Source organism: Helianthus annuus, chromosome 16 (assembly GCF_002127325.2).
Source record: "Helianthus annuus cultivar XRQ/B chromosome 16, HanXRQr2.0-SUNRISE, whole genome shotgun sequence".
Lineage (NCBI taxonomy): Eukaryota > Viridiplantae > Streptophyta > Magnoliopsida > Asterales > Asteraceae > Helianthus > Helianthus annuus.
This window is the reverse complement of record NC_035448.2, coordinates 87976223-87989519: the sequence shown is the minus strand read 5'-3', so window position 1 is coordinate 87989519 and position 13297 is coordinate 87976223. Positions and strand designations below refer to the sequence as shown.

Here is a 13297-nt window from a genome sequence, read left to right as displayed (position 1 = left end):
CGGTAAAGTTTTAGTGTCGCGGAAATTAGTTTAGATTTTTAGTATATTTATACGCGACCGAGCTCGAACCGAATGCATTTAATGATTTAGATTCCTTTTTTTTTGGGGCACTTGACGAAAAGTTTATATATTATGGTTGAAATATTGTTGAATCTTGAAAAACATATCGACACTCGACTGTCGGGATCGTCCAAAAACAGGGGAAACTCTGTCCGTTTTTTTTCGTAAAATCCGTTATACGAAACATTTATAATTCGTAACCGACGTCTATCGAAAGTAAAGTGTATATATATATATATATATTTTTGTTAGAATAAACATGAAAGTATATTCACTTTGACGACAATTACGAAACCGATACCCATTTAAAACAAATATAACTCTTATAGTTATTACAAAAGTCGATGTTCCGAACACTTTCTACAAAATAGATATAATGTTATATTTATTTCGAATATCGATATTTCCGAACGTTTTTACAAACAAATATAATCGTTTATATTTATTCGAAACGTCGTTAACTCGTATAGGTTTATACAATAAATATAATTGTTATATTTATGTCAAATCTCGTATTCGTATACTTTTGTAACAATAAATATAATAATTTATATTTATTTCAAACTTCTAAACGAAGTACGACACCTTTCCGAAAGATGTTAACAAACGATATTGTTGATTCGATAACAACGAGCCCATATAATTATATGCATATACATTTATTTACTTCCATCCTACGAAAACTACAACGGTATATTATCGCATCACATACGACATATCGAATACGTACCATTTTAACTACGTATTTCTATTTGCGACAATTAACACAACTTCGTGAATATATTTATATTTATATATAAATATATATATATCCTAAATCACTCGGATTCTAAGTCGTTTTCAAGACTTAGTTTTTTTTTTCCCGAATATAAACGGGATCAAATAACCATAGTTGATTATTTCAAACCATAATAAGAAAACCTTTGTAGGGTCGTTTTATTAACGACGCGGTAGAGCTCGGACACGTAGTTTAGCTACGTTTAAATTAGAAAATTCATAAGTATTCCTTCGTAGGAATGTCATAAGTGCACGCTAGCTAATACACGTTCTTGGAACAACACTTCGGAATCACGCTAGGCTAGCTTTGCACAGGAATATCAAGGTGAGTTCATAACCCCCACTTTTTACTGTTTTACATTGTTATAAATGTTTTCGGGGGTGGAAAGACATGCAAGTTTTTGCAAATAAAAACACTATTTCGATGAACGAAAAAACATATTTATAAACCATGTTGCAAATGATTTTCAACGAACTTGAATGGTTTACGAACGATTTATACTAAACATACCAGTTTTACAAAACATGCATGATTTTCATGACTAGTGACGAGAATGTCCTAGTTACAACAACGAGACTGGGTTGGCCTGCGTACGAAAAACGAGACAACTCAGTGAGACCACGTCCCCCTTTTCTTTCAACGTTTCGGTTTACAACTTTCAGGGGGAAATACATGTCAAACTTAGGTATGATTAAGTTATGGAATGAACTCTTAGATCATGTGAGCATAGGCTGTAACTGAGGTGCCATTAATCCTTTTGAGGACCAAGGAACAAAGGTTAGATCTAATGGGTACGGGCGAGCCCCACTCACGGTCCATGGGTGACCACTTAGAGTGCTGTTGTGTCCAGCGTCGAGAGTTCGACACTTAAATTGCCTACGCGGGTTGAGTACCTCCTATGTCATCACATATATTAATGTCCTCGCGAAACATTAATGATCAACATGTTCATAGACGCTTTACATACCAACTTACAACACTATAACTTTCAAATGTTTTAATATTCATTTGACGCAAACTCATAATACATGTATTTACAAACTTTGATAATGTTTTCAACTTATGTACAAGTAAGAGGACGTGTTGGTCCTGCTTACAAAGACTTCTTTTGGGCTCGGCCCATTCTCTCTCGTGCAATGCACAAAGTCTCTTGTGGGCTAGACTCACAGTTTTTCATATATCATGCCAAGAAAATAATTTTACTATATTTTCTCAACAACTTTAAAACCGGTTATCAAAAAGATTTATTTTAAATCTTTTCAAAACAAACTATGAACTCGCTCAACTTTACGTTGACTTTTCGCATGTTCTTTCTCAGGTTGCATTTTCAAAACTATGGAACGGTTGGAATAGGAGAACCCATGGGAATTCGAGTACTTAGCGGCGTTTATTTTCTAGAAGTCTTAGCTTAATTGCTTCCGCTGTGCAATGAAGATACCGGTCCAGTCACGCCAAGCTCTGATTTTTCGGGGTGTGACAGATTGGTATCAGAGCTATAGGTTTCAGCGAATTAGGTTTCTGTAGAGATACCTAGGCTTTAACCTCACTACCCTCTGGGGACTTAGATATCAAGACTTGAACACATACAGAACGCCTAGGACTCGAATATGGGTTCCAACCGTTGCCAAGAACAATGAGTCAACTATTTTGATTTTAAACATGCACAAGTGTTGTGTTGATACACGGTACACGAAACAGTTACACACAAAAATCAAAACTTTAAGAGTTTTGGGATAACATGCATTTAGGACCTTTGGAAAGCTTATGTCGAAACTCATTAGAGGTCCTCACTTAGAAACTGTGACTAACAACTCGGGCAAACACCATTATCTATATTGTCTATGTTATTTTAATTACCCTAGCAGGTAATCTACGTGGAACGAAACGCTAGTGCGCGAGTGCACATGAAACTTAAACTATACGTCAGCGGACGTCGAAGTATATCACACACGACTTTCGAGATAAGGCCTTGGGAAAACATGGTTGGGCACGATAGCAGCGATGCTAATCTCGACTGCGGGAAAACTACCGAGTGCAATGCAGTACTTTGCCACGAGATCCTGCAAGCGACATGAATCACGCCGAGGTACGCTTAAACGAGATTTCCCAACAATCCATACTTAGTCTAAAGAGACTCCCAACTATTGACGCTGCAAAAGAAGTCACATGTCTTCGCGTCCCCCTATTTCACTTATGGCGATCACGCTATGTTCGAAATTCCAGGTAAAGTCCTTGAATTTTTATTGAAATTCCGACTTTTGCATATAGTGAGTAGATTTTTGCATTTCTACTCCGCCTAATGGTCATTGCATCACCAAGATTTTATTTCATGGTAGCGAACACTCATTGCTTATTTCTTGACAATTCGTACGCTACACATGCATTGCTTGCTACGCATGTGGTTTCACTTCGAATGGTTGTTTTGTTAACATCTCATATATTATTTCGCTATACTCAGTCTTTGCATTGTGATCCAGATAACCTACGTTATTGATTAAGTGTTGATTCATTGATATCGAGTCGACGAATTTATTGGAAAACTCCCTTTCCTTTCTAGTTACTTACATGGTTCTTTCGTTGTAGCCATGCCGAAACTTTCTTGTTGATACGTATAATCATTGTTGGATTGTGTTTAAGCTAAGTTCAATTGTTTGAACTTGCTCGTAATATATATTCGATTCAAGGTCCCATATGATGGATTGAGGCCATCATATTCGAAATAATCCCAACAAGCACTTCATTTGTTTTGAACCATAACAGGCTTGTTTGGTCTTCGACTTCATTGAATCGTTTCCTTGATCACGATCACCTTGTGGTGACGTTCTCACAAATTTGAAGCTTGCGCTAATCTCGTTTGCACACATCATGTAAGGATTTAATTAATTATTTATTTGTTTATTTGTATTAAACTGTTTTGTTGAATAATCATATTAAAGCAGTCTTAATATAATCGTGTATTAAGATAATGGTACACAAGTTCATGTCATATTTCGGTGTGCCTCTTAACGGATCTTTCATCATCGAGCGGACATTTTGGTGATATTCATTGCTTTTCATCTTCGCTCGAAAACATTGTTTATTTGTTTCGTTTTCAATTGAAAATCCTATGAGATTTGTTTGAAACAGGCATTCAGATTCACTTCATTTAGCCCTCATTTGATTTCAAACACGGTGATACTTGTTCGATCACCGCTATTATTGAATTATTTCGATCACTACGACACCTTGTGGTGTCAGTATGAACTTGTAGCTTGGGCTAATCATGATCGAGCATTTCATGCAAAACACAGGCGGTACTTGTTCGATCACCGCTATTATTGAATTGTTGCATTCACTACGACACCCTGTGGCGTCGGTCTAAACTTGTAGCTTGTGCTAATTACAATCAGTCGTTTCATGCAGAACTATTTATGCTTTTCGTTTGACACATCATTCAAATAGTCTTAATGCAATTATGTATTAAGACGATGATACACAAGGTTCGATTGTTTTCATTTCGGTGTATCCTTGCAACTCAATAATGTCAACACGTTGATTTTGTTCATTTATTGGTTCAATAGTTGACAAATCATTTCTTGATACTATCCATATGAGCTTGTTGATTCAAATTTCAATCATACAACAACCAACGCAAGTTTCTGTTGGTAGTTAATTCTATTGTTTCAAAATTGATTTGAATGTTGTGAACGTTCATTTGGAATTCTCTTGGTCGAAATTCCTCTTTTATTGACCCCCATAAACATAGTCACATTGGTGATAGTATCACAACATCTCGTTCACTTGACATCGATTTCTATAAACAAAATCAGTTAAACCATTGGGTTCCTATTGATGCAAAATGTTCTTGCAATCACGTAATCTGAACAAGTTTTGGTTTGATTACATGGTCATTCACTTTGGTATTATTCGGACTTACCTAGGAACGACACGACTCTGAGGAGATAACATACTCTAAATTTCGAGGACGAAATTTCTGCAACAGGGGGAGAATGTGACAACTGGTAATTACCGGATTCTAATTACGCGATTAGCGAACGTTTAAGGCGATAATTAATAGTGTTTAAGACGAGTTAACCCCATTAGGCTTTTGTAATGCCTAGGAACGCCTACCCGACTTTATAGTACGCGAACGATAATCTGCAAAGAAACTGCGTAACGATAAACGATAACGAACCGACACCGTACAAAATACTGACAAGGCCGACAAATACGAATTTTATACGAATAATTTAAACATATGGATTTCGTTTTACGAAATTATCACGCTTTCGAATGTCACAAAACGCATAACGATCGAAAAACGCGACTTTGACTTTGAGCGACGAACGAACATGGCAAACGACAACCGACCATATTTTATGTGTTTTCTATTCTAAAATCTTATTTTACGATGTTACAAAGTGATCGGGTTTAGATAACGAGTCTCGTAGGAAATTCGGGCCACTTAAACACGGGGATTGGGCTAGTGGGCCTCGGGCCCAGGCCCAAGCCCACTTAAAACAAACCCTAGTATAAATACTAATTTACCACTCAAACCCTCATTTCTTTTTAAAAACATCAGCCGACACCCCATTCTATCACCTCCTTTCCTATGCATATTGTTCTAACCCTAGACAACATACATACACCCACAAATGGAGATCAAAACACATCTATCTCTACTCTTACACACTTGTATAACACAACCACAAGCCAAATCACCCAAACACCCCTCCCCTCTCGCTGTTCGATGTCGGGTCGGTAATACACCGGCCGGCGGCGGTTGTTCCCACCGACGACAACACCCACCCCCATCCCCTCGTCTCTGGTCGGCCGGCGACGATGCCGGTGGTTAACCGGCTACCACCATTCACCATCTTCTCCAAATATACACACCCTCGCCGATCAGAATCAGCGACGACGACGGCTCGGGTTGGGTTCGCCGGCATCTGCTTCTGTGGATACGTGAACTGAGACTGAGAACGACAGGTTCCGACTCCACCTCTATTCTATTTTGATTTTTTTTAGTTTTCAAGCAATAACAGACACATGACGTGTTTTTTTTTTTTTTTTTCCGGTGACACGGCGGTGGTTATGTTGGTAGTCATCGGACTGAGCCGTCGTGTGGTGGCAGTGGATGGTGGTGGTGGTGATTATGGCTGTTCGAGCCTTGGTTCAGTTTTGGTTGGATAAAAAAAAATGCTTCGGATTCGATTTGAGATGTCGCTCGGGTGTTCGGGTCAAAGTTTGGTTCAACTCGGTTTGACTCGGTCAAACCGAGTCAACTCAGTCAATGAAGTCAGTCGGTCAACACCCGAGTCAACCCGGGTCAACAGCGGGTCAAGATTGGTCAACAAAATTCAGCGGTCAAAACAAGTCAACGGTTCGGTCAACCGTGGTCAAAGTCAGTTTTGGTTCGGTCAACGGCAGTCAAAACCATTCAACGCACGATCCGGTAAAGTTTTAGTGTCGCGGAAATTAGTTTAGATTTTTAGTATATTTATACGCGACCGAGCTCGAACCGAATGCATTTAATGATTTAGATTCCTTTTTTTTTGGGGCACTTGACGAAAAGTTTATATATTATGGTTGAAATATTGTTGAATCTTGAAAAACATATCGACACTCGACTGTCGGGATCGTCCAAAAACAGGGGAAACTCTGTCCGTTTTTTTTCGTAAAATCCGTTATACGAAACATTTATAATTCGTAACCGACGTCTATCGAAAGTAAAGTGTATATATATATATATATATATTTTTGTTAGAATAAACATGAAAGTATATTCACTTTGACGACAATTACGAAACCGATACCCATTTAAAACAAATATAACTCTTATAGTTATTACAAAAGTCGATGTTCCGAACACTTTCTACAAAATAGATATAATGTTATATTTATTTCGAATATCGATATTTCCGAACGTTTTTACAAACAAATATAATCGTTTATATTTATTCGAAACGTCGTTAACTCGTATAGGTTTATACAATAAATATAATTGTTATATTTATGTCAAATCTCGTATTCGTATACTTTTGTAACAATAAATATAATAATTTATATTTATTTCAAACTTCTAAACGAAGTACGACACCTTTCCGAAAGATGTTAACAAACGATATTGTTGATTCGATAACAACGAGCCCATATAATTATATGCATATACATTTATTTACTTCCATCCTACGAAAACTACAACGGTATATTATCGCATCACATACGACATATCGAATACGTACCATTTTAACTACGTATTTCTATTTGCGACAATTAACACAACTTCGTGAATATATTTATATTTATATATAAATATATATATATCCTAAATCACTCGGATTCTAAGTCGTTTTCAAGACTTAGTTTTTTTTTCCCCGAATATAAACGGGATCAAATAACCATAGTTGATTATTTCAAACCATAATAAGAAAACCTTTGTAGGGTCGTTTTATTAACGACGCGGTAGAGCTCGGACACGTAGTTTAGCTACGTTTAAATTAGAAAATTCATAAGTATTCCTTCGTAGGAATGTCATAGGTGCACGCTAGCTAATACACGTTCTTGGAACAACACTTCGGAATCACGCTAGGCTAGCTTTGCACAGGAATATCAAGGTGAGTTCATAACCCCCACTTTTTACTGTTTTACATTGTTATAAATGTTTTCGGGGGTGGAAAGACATGCAAGTTTTTGCAAATAAAAACACTATTTCGATGAACGAAAAAACATATTTATAAACCATGTTGCAAATGATTTTCAACGAACTTGAATGGTTTACGAACGATTTATACTAAACATACCGGTTTTACAAAACATGCATGATTTTCATGACTAGTGACGAGAATGTCCTAGTTACAACAACGAGACTGGGTTGGCCTGCGTACGAAAAACGAGACAACTCAGTGAGACCACGTCCCCCTTTTCTTTCAACGTTTCGGTTTACAACTTTCAGGGGGAAATACATGTCAAACTTAGGTATGATTAAGTTATGGAATGAACTCTTAGATCATGTGAGCATAGGCTGTAACTGAGGTGCCATTAATCCTTTTGAGGACCAAGGAACAAAGGTTAGATCTAATGGGTACGGGCGAGCCCACTCACGGTCCATGGGTGACCACTTAGAGTGCTGTTGTGTCCAGCGTCGAGAGTTCGACACTTAAATTGCCTACGCGGGTTGAGTACCTCCTATGTCGTCACATATATTAATGTCATCGCGAAACATTAATGATCAACATGTTCATAGACGCTTTACATACCAACTTACAACACTATAACTTTCAAATGTTTTAATATTCATTTGACGCAAACTCATAATACATGTATTTACAAACTTTGATAATGTTTTCAACTTATGTACAAGTAAGAGGACGTGTTGGTCCTGCTTACAAAGACTTCTTTTGGGCTCGGCCCATTCTCTCTCGTGCAATGCACAAAGTCTCTTGTGGGCTAGACTCACAGTTTTTCATATATCATGCCAAGAAAATAATTTTACTATATTTTCTCAACAACTTTAAAACCGGTTATCAAAAAGATTTATTTTAAATCTTTTCAAAACAAACTATGAACTCGCTCAACTTTACGTTGACTTTTCGCATGTTCTTTCTCAGGTTGCATTTTCAAAACTATGGAACGGTTGGAATAGGAGAACCCATGGGAATTCGAGTACTTAGCGGCGTTTATTTTCTAGAAGTCTTAGCTTAATTGCTTCCGCTGTGCAATGAAGATACCGGTCCAGTCACGCCAAGCTCTGATTTTTCGGGGTGTGACATTTTGGTGGTAATAATGTAGTAGGGCAGTTTGTTGGTTCCCACATTTCCCTACCATTGATTGGATCAATGGTAAACTAGTAGACCTTTTTCCAGTTATCTAACCAATAAACCTCATCCACCCATGCTTTCGGAATATCAACTTCCATACCATACCTAACCATATCCCAATTTACAGCCACTGCATGCTTGCATGGCATGCCTGTAAGTTCCCACTTCCTACAAGTGCATGACTTTGTGTTCATGTCCAGTACACACTGATTATGACCCTCACCACTGACTTCATACTTGTTCTGGCCAGCGTACACAACATTTAACTGAGATGCATCTTGCTTGATTTGGTTCAAGGTGATAGTGGCACCTGGGGTCAAAGGACCATCACATTTGTCCAACATCCTGCTGACCACACCTATTCTCCTCATCATGTACTCTCGGATGTATTCCAAACAAGTAATAATGGGCTTGTCTCTGCCTCTCACAAGTTGTTTATTGAAACACTCACACAAGTTGTTAAGTAGAACATCACATTTAGCCCTCCCTACATTAAATGTAACCAACTGTTAAAACATAACCAACTGTTAAGACATACAAAACTGTTAAGAGATATAAATTTTTACCACTGAAATAGGATTTGGTCCAATGCTTTGGTGGGATTTGCTGCAGCCAGTTGTATAATCCCACATCCTTCTCTTTGATCTCATCCATGTACTTATTGAAGAAGGGTACTGTTGTAGCACTTGCACACTTCCATAACATGTCTTTGTAAAGGTCCCCTCTCCATTGGGACTTCATGTTTTCATGAATATGACGAAGACAATACCTATGCTCTACTACAGGAAACAGCCTATTGATTGCAGGTATCAGACCCTAAAAACATTTGCAAGTTATAATCACACATAAGAACAGTTAGATAACAATTTACTCATTAAACAAATTATAAACACAAATAAGAACAGTTATAAGTACCTTATGTCTATCACTAATAAAGGTGAAGTTGGAATTAGCATGAATATCAAGATCATCACCCAAATATTCAAGGAACCAAAGCCATGAATTTGTATTTTCTGATTCAACTACTGCATATGCTACAGGATAGATTCCATTATTGGCATCCACACCAATAGCTGTTAGGATCTGCCGTGGATAAGGTCCCTTCATAAAGCAGCCATCCAAAACCAAAATCTCCCTACCACCTTGTTTAAATCCTTGTTTCACTCCTCCAAAGCATATGTAGATCCTTTTAAATTGCCTTGTTTCACTATTTGAATTGGGCTCACTTTCAACCTCAAGCTTCACTGTTGAACCAGGGTTTGTTCTGAGCAACTCTTGAGCATAATCTCTTAGAAGCAAGTACTGAGCAGTGTAGTCACCTTGTAGTTTTTCAACAGCCATAACCTTTGCCCTGAATATTTTCTAGAAAGACACCTACACCTGGTTCTTCTTTTCTATCTGATCTTGTAGTGACTTTAAGGGTATACTAGGGTTTGACTCAATTGTTGGTAGAATCTCTTTGGCAATAGAGGTTACAGTGTACATCCTCACCTTCCTGGTTTGAAGACATTTATGTTCATGGTGATAATTCTTTACCAACCATGTTTGCTCATTTTTTTCCTTGAAATATGTAGTGCCCAAGGACAGGTAGGTTTTTCCCTTTTATTGATAGAAGTGGACCCACCAACATGTGAATTCTTGTCTTCTTTTGCAGCTGAAGATTCCTTACCTTTTTTCTGTTTTTTCTTTGCCCTTCCAAAATTAACTTTCTTCCCTTTTGACCCTCCACAAACAAACACTGGATTTACACCTAAACACACCACCCTAAACCTGTAACTTTCATTCCTCCTGATAACCAGTTGTCTTTTACTTCTCAGAGCAGCAACTTGACCATATTCTTAATGTCCTCTTTGTTTGAAAAAGTTTGACCAACAAAGAAAGGTTGTTCTTCAAAACACTTGCCCTTAGTTTCTTTCTTTCTTTTTCTATTCTACTTAATAGCTAGATTAAGAGCATTTCCACCCTCATCTTCACCACCACTTTCAAAATCATCTAAATCAAAATCAACATCAAAATACTCATCTACAAACTGGTCTTTACCAGCATTGTAATTGAATGAATCCATGTTAACTGGTATTTCCACAACAATGTTATCAACATCCTCTATCCTATCATCTTCAACTTCCTCAGCAGTTGCATGATCATCCATCCTGTTGGTATCAACATAAGCTGATGAATGATCATCAGTCCTACAGGTTTCATCATGCCTATTGGTTTCATCATGCATACTGCTTTCATCATGCCTACTGGTTTCTTCATGCCTACTGGTATCAGCATTAACAGTTGAAGTCTCAAACTGTGGAAAATACTCTAGGCATAGTTGTCTTCTTCTAGGGTGTGATGGCTTAGACATAGATGGTTGTGGATCCTCATTTTCTAACTCCTCAATAACCACACTAGATGACTTAACTGGAGATGTAAAATGGTACTCAACACCCAACCTAGACGACCATTGTTCAGTAAACACATCTATAACTTTAAACTTAGCGACATGTTCAATAAGCAAAAGCACATCTTGATCATTACCTAATGGTCTTAAACCATCACTAATTTGTGTTTCTGGAATTAAGAAATGATAAAACATAATTTGTTCCTTCGGATAACCTAGTTCAGTAATCATGTGATTTAGCTCAATCACAGAAAATGCATCAGAATCCACCATATCAACATGGTCAATCGTTCCATCAACATACCTTTTAACAGGGGAATTCACAAAGACACCACCATGGTTGATTCTTATAGTGAATATATTAGGAGAATCCCCTGTAATGAAGAAATTACCATTCAACAATCAGTGATAAAGTATAAGATTTTAAGAACATTACTGGGATAATCTTAAAGCAATGATTTTGTTGAGGTTAGAAACACTTATCGTACACTTCGTAAGGATCAAATTTCTCCTTTTTCTCACAAACCCACCAGAGGGTTAAAACCATTGTCGTACTGCTTAATCGTCGTCCTTATTCAGCTGCTTGATCACTGGAATTTCAATGGAGGTTTAGGGGTTTCTTGGAGAAGGTGATACGAATTCAAGGGTTTGGCTGATATAATGAGATTTGATTTGTTTTTATTATGTGTCAGTATGGGGATTCTAAAGGGGGAGAGGTAAAATGACTAAATTAGACATCATGTGTTGAACATGTGACAAATAAATTAACCTGAGTTAGGGTTTGGTTAGATTTAGGGGCCAAAAAGGTTAGTTATAGGGACCATGGGGGCAGATCTGTTAAAAAATCTTATTTTGGGCCAATATAGTAAAACTGATATAACCACAGGGGCCAAAAACGTAATTTACTCTTTCAAAAATTTATGCTAAAACACACTAAAAATCTTTTTGGATTTTTTTTAAAAAATGGGAAACTATTTACCGATAATATATTTTGTGAGTTTGTGCAAGAGGATCATATTAGTTGTTGAGACACATCACCAACACCGTTAAGCTAGATTTCATTTTAAGTTCTAAACAATTCACCTAGATTGTCAGTATGTTTGTCCACTGAAATTTTCACACAAATTTCAACTGTTTCGAGATACGCTATTAGTGTCTTGATTACTTAAACTTATTCGTGTGTCCCACCACTTGAATATACTCCCGTATCTAGATCCCAATATTCAGTCTTACAGGTGAGTATACCACAGATGATATCTGTAAAGGGGTTAAATTGCGAGGACCGTGAGAGCTCAGGTCGATACTTCCGTATATGCAAAGAGATGACGGCTTCGACTTTTTGGTGTGTCCCCTTTAGAGGATCTTTTGTTATAATAGCAGTGACTATCAATTTTATTGTTTAATCAACTTGCTGAGGGCGGTGCTATGTTTCAAGCATTTGCGGAAAGTATTATACTGGGACTAGGTCAGTACTTCCATACAGCAGAAGTCCGGGTATAATACCCCAAATATCACTGAGTATAAAGACCTAGTATCTCAGAATAAGGGTGTGACAACCGGTAATTAACGCCTCTTAATTACGAGATTAACAAACGTTTAATGCAATAATAAGTAGTGTTTAAGGCACAATTACTTAATTAGGCTATTTGAATGCCTATGAATGCCTATTCGACTTTACAGTGCGTGTACAGTGATTTTCGGGAAATCTACTGAGCGTTAAACGATAACGAACTGATGTCGTACAGAATGCTGACCACGCCGACAAATAAGAAGTCTATACGTATAACTTATAATTACGCATGTGGTTTTGTGAAAACGCCATGCTTTCGAACGGCACAAAGCGCAAACGTGAACGAAAACGCGACTGCAGTAACGCACCGACAAACAACGACGAAACGTAAGCATCAGACTCGAAATTCGTCTCGATATTAATATATTTTGATATATTTAGCTTCGTTTTTAAAATTTATTATCCGTAGTAGAAAACGGAACGCAAAACGGACACGAAACGACGGACGACATGTTTTACGCGATTTAACGCGGCTGACGAGCATACGCGCCTATTAATGGCATACGACAAAATTTCACGTGCTTTCGACCCTAAAATAATATTCTACGGCATTTTACGACACTCGTGTGCGAAAACGGGTTCGTAGGAATTATCGGGCCACTATAACACGCGATATTGGGCTTGTGGGCCTTGGGCCAAGCCCAAAGCCCACTATAAAACCCTAAGTATATATGGGTAGTGACACCCTAATTCCTCCATTT

The 13297-nt window shown here is 37.5% G+C and overlaps 1 protein-coding gene across 1 annotated transcript; it reads right to left on the bottom strand.

Moving 5' to 3' along the window:
* Nucleotides 1-8663: 8663 nt before the first annotated feature.
* Nucleotides 8664-9978, bottom strand: LOC110907348. The gene is made up of 3 exons (XM_022152341.1): nucleotides 9553-9978; nucleotides 9204-9453; nucleotides 8664-9124 (listed from the first exon to the last, which is right to left on the bottom strand). Exons 1-3 carry the CDS (start codon nucleotides 9976-9978, stop codon nucleotides 8664-8666), a joined length of 1137 nt encoding a protein of 378 aa, XP_022008033.1.
* Nucleotides 9979-13297: the final 3319 nt, after the last annotated feature.

Coding starts and splice junctions, on each gene's coding strand:
- LOC110907348 (XM_022152341.1), bottom strand. CDS start 9,978: ATGGCTGTTGAAAAACTACAAGGTGACTACACTGCTCAGTACTTGCTT. Junction 9,454..9,552: donor TTATTAGTGATAGACATAAG/GTACTTATAACT, acceptor AAATGTTTTTAG/GGTCTGATACCTGCAATCAA. Junction 9,125..9,203: donor GACCAAATCCTATTTCAGTG/GTAAAAATTTAT, acceptor CATTTAATGTAG/GGAGGGCTAAATGTGATGTT.